Source organism: Tamandua tetradactyla, chromosome 14, assembly GCF_023851605.1.
Source record: "Tamandua tetradactyla isolate mTamTet1 chromosome 14, mTamTet1.pri, whole genome shotgun sequence".
Taxonomy (NCBI): Eukaryota; Metazoa; Chordata; class Mammalia; order Pilosa; family Myrmecophagidae; genus Tamandua; species Tamandua tetradactyla.
The window spans coordinates 87,681,403-87,701,965 of NC_135340.1; the positions used below are offsets into that span (position 1 = coordinate 87,681,403).

The 20,563-nt window shown below is 46.8% G+C and overlaps 1 protein-coding gene across 1 annotated transcript in view; it reads left to right on the plus strand.

Annotated features, from left to right (window-relative positions):
* The first annotated feature begins 1,568 nt into the window (after positions 1–1,568).
* Positions 1,569–20,563, plus strand: part of AHNAK2 (AHNAK nucleoprotein 2) — a 54,883-nt gene continuing 35,888 nt past the window's right edge. Inside the window, exon 1 of the mRNA XM_077126750.1 lies at positions 1,569–1,776. Within this exon, the coding sequence (XP_076982865.1) occupies positions 1,569–1,776 (208 nt within the window). The remainder of the gene's footprint in view (positions 1,777–20,563) is intronic.

Sequence of the window (20,563 nt, forward strand, 5' to 3'; positions counted from 1 at the left end):
TGATACCAGCTGGGCCCAGCTGCTCTGTGGGGTACCGTGCTGAGTCAGATGCGCCCCGCCCTGGGAAGGGGGTTACAGTCTGCTTGGGGTGCCCACTGTAAACAAGGAGTTCCGAGGTGTGAACTGTGGGGTGTGGCTGGGCCGTGGGTGTGGGTGAGATCACTGGGGAGCTGGTCTGGCCGCCTTTCCCATCGTGCTGTCATAGAGACATTTCTCACGGTGCCACCGTTAGGGCTTGGCAGCAGCATTTTCAGGGAGCAGAGCCTGGGTGAGACACCCACCTCCCCAGCGCAGTGGAGTGCCTGGCCCTTCTCAGTCTCAGCCGGGGACTCTCTGGTCTGGCCCTGGGACCCCCTTCTCTTGCTATCAGCCCACTCAGGCAGTGCCTGGCTACCCAGATCAGGTGGAGGGGTCAGTTCCCCTGCTGCTCCCAGCTCAGTTTCTGGTACCTTCTGCAGCTGGCTGCCCTGAGAACCTCCACTCCTGCAGCCGCCAGCATGGACCCTGGGCCTGGCGTGGGGTGATTCCCAAACCCACCCTCACTGGGCAGGGCCCTGCAGCTGTCTGGGCCTGCACGGGCCTGCTTGTGGGAGCAGGAGCCCACAGCCAGCCCAGACCCACCCCTCGGCGTGGCAGCGTTGGGATGCAGGAAGGAGATCCGCAGATAGCACAGCCTGGGTCGGTCGTCCTGCCCCGGCCTGCCTTGCCCCTGGAGGCTGAGCAGGAGCCCGGAAATCTGCATCCCTTTTCCTCAGAGCCTGGAGGTGCGGGGCTGAGGGTGAGACCAGGGTGACAGCAGGGAAAGTGATGGAGAGGTGCAGGCCGGGCATTGGGCTCTGGGGGAGTGGGTGATGGGGGGTTGTTGACTCGGGGGACCTGTTTCGCAGTCATCACTTATATCCAATTGACCAGGGGCAGGATTTGTTAAAAATCCTTGTTCCAGGAACACCCCCCCCACCCCGCCCTGCCCCAGCTCATCTGATATCCTGGAGCTGCGAGGTGTGGGGGCTGCTGAATTGGGGCAGAGGGGTCTGCACGTGGGTGTGGCTGCCTTGGCGCGCGGGCAGGTGGGCAGCCCAGCCTTGCTCCGGCCTCTGGCAGCCACTTCAGCCTGGGCAGGGGCTCGTTGTGCCTGGGGAGGGGAGCCTCGGACAGGCCTCTCCGGAGCCCCGAGAGTCCTCACCTCAAGAGGGACCCCGCCTTGTATCCCAAGCCGGGACGGCTCTCTTACAGTGCCCCTGCGCCCACGGGGAGACCGAGGCCCAGGGTCCGTGCCCGCCTGCCCATGAAGTTCCTGCCTCCTTGTGTGTTTGCGTCCGTCTCCCTTCTGTCCACATGCTGGACGGGGCTGTGCACACTCCGTACACATGCCGGGCTGGGCCGAGCCAGCTGCCGTGACTCAGACATCCCTGTGCTGGGCGGGCGTTTCCTCCCGCAGTCAGCTGCCTGGGCTGGGGGGCGCCCAGAGTCGGGCATGGGGGCTCCCAAGCTCCAGGAAGCTGAGCTCCTGGGGGGCCTGGCCTAGCTTCTGGGCCTGTAAGGGGCCCCCTCCTACACCCTCGGGTGGGATGAGGGGCGGGCTTGGCAGAGCTCTGAGCGGCTGCCCTGAGGAGGAGAGGAGGAGGCCCAGGGAGGGGGGGAAGGAGGGGGGACAATGGGGGGAGGGGCCATGGAGGGGTGGGGCAGGGCCAGGAGGGCGGGCCGGAGGGAGGCAGCAGGCCACCGAGCGCGCTGCGATTTTTCACTTCTGGGCAAGCTGGGAGAGCTTTGGCCTAGGTAAGCGGCTGCGCTGTCTCCTGTGCCCACCTTTTGCTCTTGCCCCCTTCCTGGTTTGCCCCTGGGGGCCCTGCCCACCTGCCTCTTGGCAGATCTGTGTGGGCCGTAGGCAGCTGGTGGGGCCAGCAAGCAAGGGAGCTTGGGTGGAGCTGGACTGAGCATCCCCCTATGCTCGGCCCTGTCCCTTCCTGCTAGCTGGGCACCCCGGGGCTGGCGGGGCAGGCAGCAGTTCATATGGCTCCAGCTGACCTTGTGCCGCCTGCACATTCGAGGGTGAGCTGGCTGGGTAAGGAGGTCAGGGAGGGGCTGTATTGGGCCCCGGATCACCAGGAAACTAGGGGCAAGGCCCTGGTGTGGCCCCAGTTGCCAGCCCTGCTGCTGTGCAGGCCGACCCCAGGGGCCCAAGGTGGGCAGCACGACTCCCTGAGCTGCCCTGGCCCTTGGGCAGGTGGGAGGTGAAGCTCCATGGGCCCAGCAGAGCAGTTGGCACCCATGGGTGGCAGCACTGCCGTGTCAGCTCCAGGCCATGCAGATCCCCTGGGTGGGTCCTGCAGCCCCTGGAAGGGCTCACCATGATGGTAACCCTGGCTTGGTGGTGGGGATTCATCAGAGGCATGCTTGGTCTTGCTGACCTGGTGGTGTCGAGGGAGGCTATGTATAGGGGTGCTGGGGCCAGGGGACTGCTCCCTCACAAGGTCACACTGTCCTGGGTATCTGGGGTAGCGGGGGGCCAGGGGGCTGCTGCCACTCTTTGAGTCAGTGGCAGGCGGACGTGTTTCTCCACATGCGAAATGAGATGGCCTGGGCCCCGTGGCTGCCCACCCAACTCACACTGCTTGGTCTTGCCTCAGGCCGAGCAGACTTGCTCCTTTCTAGGGTGTCTGGCCATCTCCGGCCCTCATCCCATACCCACTCATGGCAAGAACATTTATTATGCACCTACTGCATGCCAGCTCAGGGGCTGAATACCTGGTGAGCCAGGTGTCCCTGGGGTCTGGGGATTCGGCAGTGCCACAAGTGACAGCAATGTGACTGAGCCCAGGCCGGGGGGTTTACCTGGCTGAGGAAACAGCGTGTGCAAAGATCCAGGGGCAGCACGAGCTTGAACCTGGAGTGGAGGCTTACTGCCCAGGGAGGAGCAACAAGGGAGGGGCTGCAGAGGTGGCCCAGGGAGGCAACGAGGGGCTTCGAGGCCAGGCTGTCCGACAGCACAGGGAGCCAGGGAAAGGTGTTGGGGGGGAGAGAGTGAGGTGACGGGCCAGGGTTGCCAGGGCTGCCCTGGACTGGGCTTTGCCCACCCCATCCATGGAGAATTAATTATCTTGAGAAAAATTGAGAAGGAGTGGGCAGGGCTGCGGCTGCTTGTGGGTGTTGCTTCGGAAAGTCTGAAGGTCTTGTGACAAGTCCGCCACGCCTGGCCCTTTCCTTGTGAAGTTCCAGGATGGGGTGAGGCTGGGGTGGACGTGTACCCGTGTGCCCCTGGGCCCGCCAGCCTGGTCTCTGCCAGGACTGTTCTCTGGGGCTTTGGGGTTGGGGCCTGGGGCCCAGACACACGTGCCTGCACCCACGCCACACTGGCATGCAGATCCGTGACTGTGCACACACACACACACACACAAGTGTGCACACACCTGCACACCTGGAGTCAATGGTGCTACCAAGCCCAGGATACACCTTGGATTGCTCTGGGAGTCCCCAGGGTGGGCCCCCTTGCATGTCTTTCTGTGGGGTCCCCATTACCCTGGGGCAAACAGGCCCGCTGCATTTACCCCACCCCAGAGCTGGGCCTGGGAGCCAGTTGGGGTGTAGGCTAGGGCTTTAGTTAAGCAAAGTTGTACCCCCAGGATCCCTAAATGGCCCCACTCTGGGCCCTCCAAAAGCCCCCCACCCCCCCACACACTTGTGGCTCCAGGTGTATATGTTGGGGAGTGGTCATCCTGGACAGAGGGCCCCCCCTTTCTGCACCCCACCCTCACGCCTCTTCCGTCCACCCCAGGCCAGCATGGAGCCTCTCTATAGCTCTGCCTCCTCCCCCACACAGCACCTGGAGGCTCACCCCTTCCCTCACAGGGCAATTCCAGCTCCCCCCAGGACCCCAGGACCCTCTCCTCCATGTCCCCCAGAACCCACCGAGTCAGGCTCAGGAAGCCAGTTACCCTGCGGTGGCCTCTGTCTGGTGTCCACCGCCACAGGAGTGGGATGTGAATGGTGGCGCTTGAGGCCGGGTGGCCGTGGGTGCTGGGGCAGGGGACACATCCCAGGCAGGCTCTGGGAGTTGAGGAGGGGGAGGGAACGCACTTGGGGTGGCCCAGGTGAGCACCAGGGCTGCGGGGAACCCAACCTGCTGGGCCACCTGTGGCCGGCGTGCCTCTTCCACACCCTTTCTGTAAGTGGCACCTTCAGTGGTCAATAGCCAGTGTCACTATTCACGGTGACCGTTTAGGGCCTTGTCTGTGGGGGCCAGGTGGTGGTGGAGCCCGGCTTTAGGCTGACCCTCCTGCTCCCTGGGGCCGCGTGGGCGCTCAGGAGAGGGGTGAGAGGACGCTGCTCCTGCGCCCGGGGACTCCTCCCTGCCCCTTCTCCGGCACAGGTGGGAGGTGGCAGGACAGCCTGTTCCTGCTTGGGCAGTAGTAGGTCCCCCTTCCTGTTTGCACGGCTCGGGCCAGGTCCCCGCCCCGCCAGGCCTAGGGTTCTGATTTCAGGGAAGCAACTTCCCAGCTTGCGGCTGGGGCTGGGCGCCTCCGCCCTGAATCCCTGCTTCCTATGGCGACCGGGCGCATAAGGGTGGCTGCTACCCCTGAGGGTGCTTGCCAGGGACGAACCCGGTCACTGGGTGCCCGCCCGGCCGGAGGGCTGGCTGCGCTTTCCCGGTCCCTCTGGGGTCTCACTGGTTCCCACAGCCTGCAGACGGTGCCCGCGGGCTCCAGCTGGCGACGCCCTCCCTCACCTCTAACCTTCAGCGCACCAGCCACCCCCGCAGCTTCCCTGGACTTCCCACCGCGGTCACCCCACCCAGCCCACCGCCCTGCTGCGGAGGAACCCCGCTTCCCGGGCCTCCCTAGCCCCGGCGCCCGTTCGCCCCCGTCTTGTCACCGCCTCACCCCGCCCCTCGCCCCTCCGCCTACAGGGCCACGCCCCAAGGACACGCCCACCCCCCTGAATGCTGCCCGCTGGGCGCCGCTGGCTGGGGGCGGGGGGTGGGGGGAGCAGGCTCTGGGAGGGGGAAGGGCGGGAGCTGCGTTTCTGTGCTGGCCCCGCCGAGCTCCTCAGACCGCCTCCCACGCCGCGTCTACTCGGGGTGCTCAGTCCCTGCCGGCTCCAGGGCTGCCCCCCAAAGCTGGCCCCGCCCGCACAGCCCTTCCTCTGCCCCCCGCCCCCGCGGGGCCCGGCTTTGGGGGGCGGGGAGGCGGCGGATGCAGACTTGTCCCTGCGCGGAGGATGCCCCCCATTTGAGCCCGGCCCCGCCGCGTTCAGTCCCTGCCCCTCCCTGCTGCGGGGCCACCTGGGCAAGTGGCTCACTTCTCCCGGCGTCAGTCCCCGGCCCAGGCGGCCAAGGGGTCTGGTATGGCTGGAGTTCAAGGCCAGGCCGGAGGGCAGGGACACCGGGTCACTGCCTGGGTTTCAGGACAGGGCTTGTTCTTCAGGGGAGCGCGCTGGGGAGCCACGGCAGGGTCTGGAGTGGGGGCGCGAGGTGGTGCGGCAGGGTCTGGAGTGGGGGCGCGAGGTGGTGCGATGCCGGGAGGACCCCTGGCTGCAGGGGGCTGAAAGGGGAAGCAGAGGGGCCAGTGGACAACACCTGGAGAACTGATCAGGGCGCAGAGCCACGGGGTGGGGGAGGGGAATAAGGGGGGCGGGGGAGGCACATCCAGGTCGGATGGGGAGCCCGTGTAAAGCAGTAGCCTGGTGGGTGACAGGGGCTCTCTGAGTGGCCCGTGGGTCCTGGGGGCAGGTGGCTGAGGCCAGTGAGGTGGCTCTTGGTCGTGCTGGGTAGGGACAGGGCTTTGTGGAGAAGGGGGGCTGTGCACTGCGCCCCAAGGCACCTCCTACCTGGTTAGGGAGAAGGGGTCTGGTGGGGGCTCTCCTGGGGTGCTTGATTACTGGGTGAACACCCTCTCCAAGGTTGTTTTTATGCATGGGGAAACTGAACTTGCAGCTTTCCTGATGCCTGGGCAGGGGTCAGGGCTGACTGGAGGCAGGGGTCTGGCCTGGGCCATGGAGAATAGGCCTGAACAACCACCCCAGGGGACAGGGACACGACTGGGTCCCCAAGGCTGGGTGCCCACATCACAGGACAGGCGTGCTGCCTCCTCTCTCTGCCCCCTGCCCCCCCCCCCCCCCCCCCCGCCACTGCCAGCACTATTTCTTTAAATATATTTCTTTAAATATTTAGTGCAATTCAGTGGGAGTCTGGACCTGAGTTTTGTTTGTGGGAAGGTTTTAAACATGGGATTTGATTTTTAAGTCATTAAAGAGCTATTTCAACTTTCTGTTTCTTCTTGTACAGTTTCGGTAGTTTTTTTTTTTCGGAATTGTCCAATTTGTCTAAATATTCAAACTTATTGTCATAAAGTTTATAATTTCCCCTTTTTTGTTTTATGTAGCGCTTATGAATTTTTATTGAAAAAATGCACAGATCGTAAGTTTATAACTTGATGCCTTTTCGCAAAGTGGAGATACTCGCGTAACCAGCGGCAGGTTGAAAAGTGGAAGCTTATGGCACCAGGGGGCCCTGCTTCCCCCCCCCCCCCCACCTGAGGTGGTCCCCCACCTGGACTCCCACAGTGGCTGGCTGTGTGCAACTGTGGGTGGAGTTCACCCGTGTGAACCCTTTTTATGTCCAGCTTCTTGAGCTCAACGTTATACTTGAGAAATTGGTCCTTGCTGCATTCAGTAGTGCCTTCATTTTCACACGTATGCCACCATTTATTTTCAAATTCTTCTCTTGATGGACGGTGCAGTCTTTCTGGTTTCTGGCCACAGCAGATTGTGCTGAGATGGATGCTCTCAGACATGCCTTTTGGAGAATGTAAGTGTGCCTTTCGGTTGGGGAGATATCTGGGTATATGGAATTCTGAGTCATATGTCAGCTTCAGTAGGTAATATTGATAAATTGTGCCTCTCTCTCTCTCTCTTTTTTTCCCTGGGATTTATCAGTCTTCCCAGGGATTTTCAGAGAACCAGCATTCTCGGTTCTCTTCATTGTAGGTTTTCTTCCATTAAAAAAAGAAAGAAAGACAGAAAGAAAACTCCCAAGTTTATCTTTGTTAAGATTTTCCATTTATCTTTTAATTAGTTTTGATTTTCTGGTTTTCCTCTAACTTCTTGAGATGGATATTTTGATCACTGAGTTTTGTTCCCTCTTTTTCTCATCTGTTCATTGAGGTTATACTTTTACTTCTGGACATAGCTTTGTTACATCCCACAAGTTTTATTTTTATGTTTTAAAATCGGCTCTCTGAGGTATAAGGAAGGGCGTTGTCAGCTGAGCGTTGTCCAGCGTCCCTTCCCATAACCGCCTCCACACGGGAGACACGGGACACCTACCTCCTTCCAGAGACGCCCCTCCGCCCCCGCGGGTGCCTCCCCCACCCCTGGCCCGAGGCCACCACTGATCTGCTCTTTGAAATCATAGACTGATACTCTTGTCCTGGGTTTCACATAAACAGAGCCACACATTACATACTCATTTGTGTGGGGATTGCTTGACTCAGCAACGTGCTTTTGAGATTCCTCCAAGCTGTTGCATGCATCGGGTCGGTTCTGTTCCAAGAAAAAAACTCTTCCACGCCTGGCCAGACCCCAGTGTGCCTCTCGGCTCACGTGCTGTGGGCATTTGGGTTGTTTCCAGTCTTCGGTTGTCGTGAACATTGGCAACTTTGTGTGGACATGATTTCATTTCTCTTGGGTAAATTCCTCGGAGTGGAATTCCTAGGTCATGTGGAAAGGGGAGGTCTGTCTTTACAAGAAACTGACCATCTGTTTTCCGATGCTGTGAATGATGCTCTACCAACAAGTACACGAGGATTGGACTGTTTAAATTTGAGCCATTCTACTGGGTGTGCAGTGCTATTTCAATGTGGTTTCCATCTGCATTTCCTTGATGACTCATGACCTTGCCCATCTTTCCTCGTGCTTATGGCCATTTGAACGTCTTCTTTTGTGAAGTGTTTGCTCAAATGTTTTGCACATTTTAAAAAATTAAGCAATTATGAGTTTATGGAAAATTCATGGAGAAGGTGCAGATACCACCCCTTAACCAACCACGCAGTTCTCCATGTTAGTAATACTGTGTTAGTGTGGTACCTTTGTTTCAGCTGATGATACAGTATTATTATATTTATCCTATATTATATATATAATTATAATCAAGCTGTTATAGTACCTAGTTGACATTAGGGATCACTCTGTGTTGTTCAGTTCTATGGGCTTTAAAAAATGTTTTATTATGGTATCATAAAATTTCCCATTTAATCCTCTTTCAGATGTATAACTCAGTGGTGTTAAGTACATTCATATGTGGTGCCCCCTTTTTTTTTGCAGAAACTTTTTTTATTTTATTTTTAGTTTTTTTTAAAATACCAAAAAAACACCAAACGCAAACATTCTTAACTTTTGATCATTCCGTTCTACATATGTAATCAGTAATTCACACTATCGTCACATAGTTGCATATTCATCATCACGATCATTTCTTGGAACATTTGCATCTATTCAGAAAAAGAAATAAAAAGACAACAGAAAAATTCAGACATACCATACCCCTTACCCCTTCCTTTCATTAATCACTAGCATTTCAATCTGAATTTATTTTAACATTTATTCCCCCTATTATTTATTTATTTTTAATCCATATGTTTTACTTATCTGTCCATACTGTAGATAAAAGGAGCATCAGACACAAGGTTTTCACAATCACGCAGTCACATCATGAAAGCTGTACCATTATACAATCATCTTCAAGAAACATGGCTACTGCACCACAGCTCTACATCTTCAGGCAGTACCCTCCAGCCTCTCTATTACATCTTTCTTTTTCTTTTTTTTAACTGATACAATTTTTTTTATTAATTAAATTTTTTTTTAAATATCAAAAAATGCCAAACAAACACAAACATTCTTAGCTTTTGATCATTCCTTTCTACATATGCAATCAGTAATTCACAATATCATCACATAGTTGCATATTCATCATCATGATCATTTCTTGGAACATTTGCATCTCTTCAGAAAAAGAAATAAAAAGAAAACAGAAAAAAATTCATACATACCATACCTCTTACCTCTCCCTTTCATTGATCACTAGGATTTTAATCTAAATTTAGCAAAAACATGTTTTAATTTGTACATTTAGTCACTATCATTGTACACTCTAGGCATTCCTAGATTATACCATCTCAGTCTTTATCATCTATCTTTCCTTCTTCTTTCATTTATGCCCCCAGCCCTTCTCCTTCTATCATTCTCACATTCAGCTTCATTCAGTGTACTTATATTATTGTAGTACAATCAGGTAGTATTGTGCTATCTGTTTCTGAAGTTTCACAATCAGTCCTGTTGCACAATCTACATCCCTTCAGCTTCGATTACCCAATCTCTACCCTATTTCCATCTCATGATAACCTGTGTTCTTAACTGAAATTCCCCAAGTTTACTCATTAATGTTAGTTCATCATCAGTGAGACCACGCAGTATTTGTCGTTTTGTTTCTGGCTAATCTCACTCAGTGTAATGTCCTCAAGGTCAGTTCACATGGTTACATGCTTCATGACTTTATTCTGATTTACAGCTGCGTAATATTCCATTGTATGTGTATATCACAGCTTGTTTAGCCATTCTTCTGTTGATGAACATTTGGGCTGTTTCCATCTCTTGGCAATTGTAAATAATGCTGCTATAAGCATTGGTGTGCAAATGTCCGCTTGTGTCCTTGCCCCATGTTCTCTGAATTGATACCTAGCAATGGGATTGCTGGATTATATGGCAATTCTATACTTAGCTTCCTGAGGAACCACCAAACTGCCTTCCACAGTGGTTGTACCATTTTATATTCCCATCAACAGTGGATAAGTGTGCCTCTTTCTCCACATCCTCTCCAGCACTTGTTTTCTGTTTTATTGATAATGGCCATTCTGGTGGGTGTGAGATGATATCTCATTGTAGTTTTGATTTGCATTTCTCTAATAGCCAGAGAAGTTGAGCATCTTTTCATGTGCCTTTTGGCCATCTGTATTTCCTCTTCTGAGAAGTGTCTGTTCATGTCTTTTGCCCATTTTGTAATTGGGTTGTTTGTCTTTTTGTTGTTAAGTTGAACAATCTCTATATATTTTGGATACTAGACCCTTATCTGATATGTCATTTCTAAATATTGTCTCCCATTGTGTAGGCTGCCTTTTTACTTTCTTGACAAAGTTCTTTGATGCACAAAAGTGTTTAATTTGGGGGAGTTCCCATTTATCTATTTCTGTCTTCAAAGCTCGTGCTTTGGGTGTAGGATCTAGGAAACCACCTCCTATTACAAGTTTTAGAATATATTTCCTTACATTTTCTTCTAAAAGTTTTATGGTCTTAGCTCTAATGTTTAGGTCTTTGATCCATTTTGAATTAATTTTTGTAAAGGGGATAAAATATAGATCCTCTTTCATTCTTTTGCATGTGGATGTCTAGTTTTCCAAGCGCCATTTATTGAAGAGACTGTTCCGTCCCAGATGAGTTGGCTTGACTGCCTTATCAAAGATCAATTGTCCATAGTTGATATCTGAACACTCTGTTTGATTCCATTGGTCAATATATCTGTCTTTCTGTCAATACCATGCTGTTTTGATGACTGTAACTTCATAGTACACCTTAAAGTTAGGTAGACCTCCAACTTCATTTCTCTTTCTCAAGATATTTTTAGCTATTTGGGGCACCCTACCCTTCCAGATAAATTTGGTTATTGGTTTTTCTATTTCTTCAAAATATGTTTTTGGGATTTTAATTGGTATTGTATTGAATCTATAAATCAATTTAGTTAGAACTGACATCTTAACTGTATTTAGTCTTACAATCCATGAACACGGTATGCCCTTCCACTTATTTAGGTCTTCTGTGATTTCTTTTAGCAGTTTCTTGTAGTTTTCTTTGTATAGGTCTTTGTATCCTTAGTTAAATTTATTCCTAAATATTTTATCCTTTTGGTTGCAATTGTAAATGGAATTTTTTTCTTGATTTCCCCTCAAACTACTCATTGCTAGTGTATAGAAACACTACAGATTTTTGAGCGTTGATCTTGTAACCTGCCACTTTACTGGTTTTTTTTTTTAATTGAGGTTTTTAAAATCATCTATTGAGTTGTGATTTTTCTGGATGCAAGTCCTTTGACAGATATATGTGTTGCCATTTTATTTTCTTAACAATATCTATCAAGGCTTGACATTTTTAATTATGAATAAAATCTAACATCAATTTTTCTTTTATGGTTCATATTTTTTGTCTCCTATGTAAGAAATATCTGCCTCCCCAGCATGGCAAAGAGCTTCCCCTCTGTCTTATTTTGCAAGCTTTATAGTTTTAGGTTCTACATTTAACTCCGTGATTGATTTTGAGTTAATTTTTATGTGCATTGTTTATTTTTTTCCAAATAAATGACCAGTTGTCCCAGTACTATTTGTTGAATGACTGCTTTGTCAAAAGCCATTTGACAACTTAAATGTAGGTCTGTTCTGGATTGTCTATTGTGTTTCATTGATTTTTGTGTTTATATCACCCTGTCTTGAAAACAGGTAGCACAGTAGTCCAATTTTGTTTTATGTTTTCTAAGTTGTTTTACCTATTCTGGGTCTTTTGTATTTCTATATAAATTTTAGAATCAGTTTGTCAATTTTTACAAAAATGTCTTATGACTTTTATTTGGATTGCATTAAGTTTCGTGGGGAGATATATCTTGACAATACTGAGTCTTCACTCATTGATAACATCTTAAATTCCTCTACTGAATTAGGTTTTCTATAGTGTAAGATTGGACGTACAGATCCTCCCCAAATTTTGTTAAAATTACCCAAGTATTTTATGTCTTTTGAATGCTATTATTAAGGGAATTGGTTTTTAACATTCATTTTCTAGTTGTTTATTCTTCGTATGTGAAAATACAATTGACTTTTGTATGTTGACCTTATATGCTTTGACTTCTTACAATTTGTTTATTAGTTCTAGTAGCTTTTTTTGTGGATTCCTTAGGATTTTCTGGATACACAATCATGGCATCTGTGAATAAAGATACTTCTGTGTCCTCCTTTCGTTTTCCTTGCTGTATTCCATTAGCTAGAACCTCCAGTATAGGTTGAAGAGAAGTGGCGAAAAGGGACCTTCTCGCCCCATTTCCAATCTTAGAGCAAAAGCATTCTGGCTTTCACATTAAGTTGGGTGTCAGCCATAGTTTTTTTCAATGATGACTTTTATCAGGTTGAGAAAGTTCTCTTCTATTCCTAGGTTGCTAAGAGTTTTTTTGCATTGTTTTGTTTTTTAAATCATGAATGTGTGTTGAGTTTTGTCAAATGCTTTTTTTTTTTTTGCATTATACTGAGATGTGATCATAGTTGTTCCTCTTTTATTCTATCAGTAGGTTGAACACTGTCAATTGATTTCAAGTGTTAAACCTACGTAATGTCTCTCGGACATATTCCAGTTAGTCATGATGGGCTGTTCAGTTGGTCTTTGTCTTTCTGAGTTAGTTTTGGTAATTTATGCCATTTCACTGGAGTTGTCAAATTTCTTAGAATAATGTTCCTAATAGCCTGTATTATCCTTTTAGGGACTTCCCTGTAGGGTTTGAGAGTGTGCCCTCTTCTATGCCTGATATTAGTAATTTGTGTTTCTCTTTTTTTCTTTATCAGTCTACCTAGAGGTTTTTCGTTTTTATTGATCTTTTCAAAAAATCAGCGTTTGCTTCTATTTGTATCTCAATTGATTCTCCTCTTTCTATTTCATTTGTTTCCATTCTCATTATTGTTTCCTTCCTTGTGCTTACTTTGGGTTTAACTTGTTCTTTTCATGGATTCTTATAGTGAAAGCTTAAATAATTGATTTTGTACCTTTTTTCATTTTTAATGTAAGCATTTAATACTACAGATTTACCTCTATGCACTGCCTTACCTGCACACCACTCTAAAGACTTTCTAATTTTCCTTGTGATTTATTTTTACAGTTATTTAGAGGTGTGTTTAATTTCCAAAGATTTCAGGGCTCTTCTACATGTCTTTCTATAGTTGATTTATAATTTAATTACATTAGGGTCAGAGCGGGAAAATACCTAGTGTGATTCAAATTATTTTAAACGCATCAAGACTTTTTAAAAAATGTTTTTTAATTGTAAAATATACCATATATACAAAAAGTGAAAAATAATTTGAAAAGGAGCAATAATTTTCAGAGTACATTTAAAAAGCAGTTACAGAACAGATTTCAGAGTTTGGTATGGGCTACCATCCCACCATCTCAGGTTTTTCTTTCTAGCTAAAACATCAGAGGCTAAAAGAAGAATCAATATAGTGATTCTGCAGTCATACTCATCTGTTAAATCTTATCTTCTCTGTTATGCCTCTTCCTTCACCTTTGGTCTTTCTCCAAATCTGTATGGGTCTTTGGGCAATGCCCATTCTAACTTCTTCATGTTGAGAAGGGGTGTCAGCAATATAGGATAGGAGGAGGACTAGTTGATGTTCTTGGAGAGGTGGCCCCTCTGGGTTTCAGAGCTTATCTAGCCTAGGAACCTTTTGGATATTGTAGGATTCTGAAAAGTAAAATTAGTGCTTGAAACTTTTGTAGAGTCTCAGTTTGAGCCCTAGGTGTTCTTAAGAGTTTACAGGAGTGATGTTGATTGGGGTTTAGCAAACCATGGCAATTAGTACCATCTAACTGAAAGCTTGCATATGAGCAGCCTCCAGAATAGCCTCTCGACTCTGTTTGCTCTCTCTCTTAGCCATTGATACCTTATTTTATGACAATTCCTTCCCTGCTTTGGGCCAGGAAGACATTGTTGATCTTACAGTGCCAGGGCCGGTCTCATCCCTGGGAGTCATGCCCCACATTGTCAGGGAGATTTTCACGCCTGGATGTCATGTCCCATGTAGAGGGGAGGGTGATGATTTTACTTGCAGATTTGGTCTTGGGGAAAGAGAGGCCACAGCTAAGCAACAAAAGAGGTTTCCTGGAAGCAACTTTTAGGCATAATTATAGGTAGGCTTAGATTCTCCACTGCAGGAATAAGTTTCCTACAGGTAGTCCTCAAAATCAAGGGCAGGGCTTATTTCCTTGAGAGTCCCTAATGTTTGAAAGAGTATCAGGGGTTTCCCAGATGGGGAAATTTAATTTTTCTTTAGTCCCTCAAGGGACTCTACCAATACTTTTTAATTATCAGCCCACCACAGTCTGGGATGTTTCTGTTGTTTTACATTAAGCCATACGGAATTACAAGGTCTTGTTCTCATTCCGGGCTCCATATTTTTGGGTTGTTTAAATGAGCTATTCAGACAGGTTGATTTAGATTATGTGTTGCAGAAAATTTAGGTTATAGACAAAACAAACCTCTCTGCCTTTGGTCTCATACAGTAGGTGAAGCTCTAGAAGGCATGCACTATCATTCTTTGTCCCGTATTCTGATTTATCTTAGCGCCAACCAAATTGGCTTTGTTTTTACCTCTAATTGAGGCCTGCCCTCTTTCTCGGTTATTTTAACTGTTACTGTTTGTGGCAATGCTGACTTTCAGAGCTTCAGAGCTCCAGCTCGGAGTCTTAGGTGTCCCAGAGGTTCTCCAGTTTCAGGGAAATACCAGCTTATCCATATATAGCTCAGTGTCTCAGAATCTAGAAATAACAAATAGCTCCAGGCTAAGTGTGGCTGCTATAAGAGTTTACAATCTAGGTCCTAATTTTCCTATAAGTATTTTCTAAAAGAGACCATAGCATATTTGTTCTTTTGTTTCTGGCTTATTTTGCAAAGCACAATGTCCCAAGGTTCATGCACTTCATTGCATGCCTCACGGCTTCATCCCTTTTTGTACTCACACAAAATTCCATCGTATGTATACACCACCATTTGCCTTCTGGTTCTCAGTCATTGTGCCCTCCGGCACCCTCCATCTGTGGGTCATTGCGGATAATGTCCAAAATATATTGAGAATTTTTAATAAGCCAGACTAAGGTCTCTCTTGGTGAGCTCCATGTGCCCTTGAGAAGAATGCATGCTGCTACTGCTGGGGTGGGGGGCAGCCTGTGAATTTCAGTTGGGTCCCCCTGGTTGATGGGTGCTTCGAAGCTTTTTTATCTTGTAAGGCTGTCAACTGCTGAAAGGACTGTCGAAATCTCCTACTGTAATTGTGGATTTGCCTTTTTGTTCTTTCAGATTTGCCAGTTTTTGTGTCCGTGATTTTAGCATTTGTTAATAGATGTGTACAGATTTAGGAATATTACTGTTTACATGAATTGTCCCACCTATCGTTATGAAATACTAGGGTTAGCTTTTGCATGGTATATATATCTTTTTCCTTTTTTAAAAAACTTTATTTTGAAATACACACAAAATTACAGGACAGTTACCAAATAACAAATCCTATACGGAAAGCTCCCCAGATAACTAGATCCACCAATTTTAACATGCGATACATCCACGGTATCATTCTATCTATCCATCTATCTGTCTGTCTGTCTTTCTATTTGTCTATCAATCCATTTTCTAAACACAAGTGTAGGTTGTACACATTATGTTCCTTGAACACTTAGTACTGCATGTACATTTCCTAAGAACAAGGATATTCACTTAAGTAACCAGTTTATGTGCAGTTATCAAGTTCAAGAAATTCAACATTGATAGAAAGCTTATAGTCTATATTCCATTTTTTTCATACACCCCAATAATGTCCCTTTGAGCCTTTCCCCCCCCATTAGATACTATCCAGGACCACATTTTGCATTTAATTGCCATTGTCTCTTTAATTACTCTTTCCTTGTTCTATTTAAAATTATGGAGGGTGGGCAATGGTGGTGCAGTGGTAGAGTTCTCGCCTGCCATGCCAGAGACCCGGGTTCGAGTCCCGGTGCCTGCTCATGCAAAATAAATAAATAAATAAATAAAATTATGGAAATATATGCATAACATAAACTCTCCCTTCTCAGCCACTCCCAAGAACACCATTCAGTGGCATGACTCGTGTTTGCACTCTTGCTGTGCCCTCACCACCTTCCATTGCTAAAACTTCCCCCATCATCTTATCTCCCTACACAGAAACTGTCCACCCACTATGCAGTAACTCCCCATTCTCCCTGGTCCTGCCCTTAGTAGCCTGTCTCTATGAACTTGAACATTCTCCAGTATTTTCTTGGCAGTTACCATGGGGCTTAAATTTAACTTCCTAAATCTGTAACAGTCTCGTTTGCTCAGACACCAACTTAATTTCAATGACATACACAAACTGTTCCTATACTCCTCCATCCCCCCAACCTTGATGTAGTTCTCACTGCAAATTGGATGTCTGTACACTATGAGTCCAAAACCATGGACTTATCATTACATTTTGTGCTTTTGCCTTTTAGATCCTGTAAGAAGTGAAAGTGGAGTTATAAACCCAAAATACAATAGTACTGGTGTTTCTATTTAGCCATGTCTGTACCCTCACTGGAGATCTTTCTTTCTTCATGTGGCTTCGATCTATTGTTTGGGTCCTTTCCTTTCACCCTGTAACCTCTCTCCTAGGGCTGGTCTAGTGTGATGGACTCCCCAGCTTTTGTTTATCTGGGAACATCTTAATCTCTCTTCCTTTATTTTTGGCTTTTAAAAGGGGGAATTTATTAAGTTGCAAGTTTACGGTTCTAAGGCCATGAAAATGTCCAAATTAAAACAAGGCTATAAAAATGTCCAATCTAAGGTATCTAGGGAAAGATACCTTGGTTCAAGAAGGCCAATGACATTCAGGGTTTTTCTCTATCTCCTTCATTTTTGAAAGACAGTTTTGACAACTATCGAATTCTTAGGTGGCAATTTTTGCTTTCATCACTTTAAAAATGTCATCCCCCCTGCCTCTCACTGTGGTTCTGATGAGAAGTCAGAACTTAATCTTATTGATGCTCCCTTGTATGTGGTATGTTGCTTCTCACTTGTGGCTTTCAACTTCCCTCTTTATTTTTGGCATTCGACAGTTTGTGTCAAGGTGTGGGTCTTTTACTTTATCCTGTCTGGAGTTCGTTGAGCATCTTGGAGGTATACATCCATGTTTTTCATTACATTTGGGAAATTTTCAGCAATTATTTCTTTGAATATCCTTATTTGGGCCCAAGGCGAGTTTGTGCACTGGGGCTACTGCAAGACCAAAAAACACACCAGACACAGAAGCAAACGTAGATTCATTGGGACTGGCAAACGGAGCTAGCTGTTCAGTTGTTTAGTGCTCCACAAGGAACAGCAATCTGGGGGGGGTGGTCACATGTGATTTTAGAACAAAGAAATTCCATATAGTAAGAAGACATCCATTCTCTGGTATCAGTGTTCAAGGGTTAGGGTCTTCTCCTCCAGGGAAATGGCTTACTTTCTTGACCTTTGTCCTTGGTTGAAGCAGGTCAGTTATGGACAATTAGCAGGGTCCGGGCCCTGGGCTGCCACCCCCACCCCGTGACAGGCTGCGTGGTCCATGGGTCAGGCATTGCACCCATGCACCCCAACAATGTGAAAGACAACAGGATAGAAAGAACCCAACACATAGGGCAGATGACCCAGTAGAGAGATACTGCCAAACTGAGTAAGAGAACTAAACTAAGTCAGTAGATAATCAATCAATATTGTACATGTGCTCTTTTTTAAAAAAAATATTTTTATTGACAAATCTTCACATACATGCAGTCCATATATGGTATACAATCAGTGGCTCACAGTGTCATCACATAATTGTGTGTTCCTCACCATGACCATTTTTTAGAACATCTGCATCACTCCAGAAAAAGAAATAAAAAGAAAACACTCATATGATCCGATACCCTTTACCCCTCCCTCTCATTGACCACTAGTATTTCCATCTACCCAATTTATTCTACCCTTTGTCCCCCCTACTGTTTATTTATTCTTTATCCATGTTTTTTTTTTTTGACTCATCTGTCCATACCCTGGTTAAAAAGAGCATCAGACACAAGGTTTTCACAATCACACAGTCACATTATAAAAGCTATCTCTTTACACAATTGTCTTCAAGAATCAAGGCTACTGGAACACAGCTCAACAGTTCCAGGTACTTCCCTCCATCCACTCTGATACACCATAAACTAAAAAGGGATATAATGCATAAGAATAATCTACAGGATAACCTCTCAACTCTGAAATCTCTCAACCACTGACTCTTTATTTTTGTGTCATTTCTCTTTTCCCCTTCTTGGTCAAGAAGGCTTTCTCAATCCCTTGATGCCAGGTCCTGGCTCATTCTAGGAGTTGTGTCCCACATTGCCAGGGAGATTTACTCCCCTGGGAGTCATGTCCCACATAGGCGGAAGGCCAGTGAGTTCACTTGCCAAGTTGGCTTAGAGAGAGTGGCCACATCTGAGCAACAAAAGAGGTTTTATGACTCTTAGGCCTAATTTTAAGTGGGCTTAGACTATCCTTTGCAGGAATAAGCTTCACACAGGTGAACCCCAAGGTCGAGGGCTCAGCCTATTGATTTGGTTGCCTCCACTGCTTGGGAGAATATCAGAACTTCCCCAAATGGGAAGTTGAATAGTTCCTCCTTTCTCCCCAGTCCCTCAAGGGGAGTTTGCAAATACCTCTCTATTCACTGCCCAAAGTACTCTGGGATATATCAGGGCATCACACTAATCTGGACAAACCAACAAAATTTCATGCCCTATTCAAGAGTCCATGTACTTATGGCATTCAACTAAACTGACCATATAGGTTAAATTAGGAAATGCACTACCCAAAATATAAATTTTGCACCAAGTAAGTAAATCTCTCCCTTTAGTCTCACGTAGAACTTGAGACACCCTCTATTCTGATATATTTTAGTCCTATCCAGATCAGCTTCACTCACATCTCTACTTGAAGTCTGATCACTTTTTCAAATTTTTAAACAGTTCCTATATGGGATAATGCTGACTTTCATAGCTTCAGAGCTCTAAGTCTCAGGGGTCACATAAATACCTGAAGTTTCTGAGAATGACCATGTTATATACAAACAGCTCAGTACCACAGAATTTAGAATTAACAGTCACATCTCCTGAATATATGTGACTGCTGTAAGAGCTTACAATATAGTACTCTTTACAATAAACCCCAAACTGATAACCCATGCTCTCGACTTCAGTTCACCAACTTTTTATATTATAGTTAGTCCATATGATTGAGGCATGGATAGTATTTGTCTTTTTGTTTCTATCATTTCATTCAACAGTCCTTAAGGTTCTTTCCCCTAGTTGCATGCCTCCACAACTTCATTCCTTTTTGCAGTAGCTCAGTGGTCCATTGTATGTATACGTCATAGTTCCCCTTCCATTCCTCAGTCATTTTACCCTTAGGCCACCTCCACCATCCTGAAGTTTTTGAGCCATTGATAGTCCTGCCTGGATTGGGTTGCTGCAGTTTTCCATTGACTTTATTCACAGGGCATGATAGTACTAAGAGATGCCCTAGGGGATCTCCTGTATTCCAGGAAAGCTCTTTACCTCCATTTTGTAGTTGTGGTCCTATTCCCCTTTGATAGTCAGGATCAATCATCCCAGACACTACAGTAATCCCCTTTCATCCTTGTTGATTCAGTGGCATGAGAAGCACAAAGTGGCCAGGTGGCAGTCCTAACTTCCAGTTCACTGGAATTACTGTTGTATATCCTGGTAGGGGCACTCCTTTCTTTGGAACTAAGACCTATAAACCATCAGAGCTTAAGGTTTGGGGAACAGAAAGCAAAAATTTTCCTAGTGGATTTCTAGGAGTGATAGTGAATGGTGCCACTCCCACTTCCACCCCTTGATTCCTGGATCTATGAATCCTGACTATGAGAGAAACAGCACCATAGAGTGGACACTAAGTCAGAGCATACACAGTCTCCTGGAGAATATTGCTCCAGCTCTACAAGGTATTGCCACCTGGTTGGCACTGTAATTGGATCTTCAAAAGGCTATTCCACCATTCTATGAACCCAGCTAACTCTGGATGATGGGGAACATGGTAAGACAGAAAATTCCATGAACATGTGCCCATTCCTGCACTTCATTTGCTGTGAAGTGGGTTCCTTGATCAGAAGCAATACTGTCTGAAATACTATGATGGTGGATAAGGCATTCTGTAAGTCCATATAGTAGTTTTTGCAGAAGCATTGCAAGTTGCAGGGAATGCAACTCCATGTCTGGAGTATGTATCTGTTATTCTAGTTAGAATAAATTGCTGCCCCTCCCATGATGGTAGGAGGCTGATCACCTTAGGGAATGGTGCCATATTTGAGACTGGGCATGGGTCTCTGCTGCTGGCAGATTGGGCATTCAGCAGTGGTTATAATCAGGTCAGCCTTGGTGAGTGGAAATCCATGTTGCTGAGCCCATGCATAACCTCCATCTGTACTGCCATGCCCACTTTGTTCATGAGCCCATTGGGCAATGGCAGGAGTGGCTGAGGAAGGACGATCCACAGGACGGGTCATCTTATCTACTCAATAATGAAAACCTTCCTCTGCTGAAATCACCCTCTGGTGAGCATTCACATGGGACACAAATATCTTCAAGTTCTTTGCCCACTCAGAATGGTCTATCTGCATAGCTCTTCCCCATACCTTTTTATCACTAATTT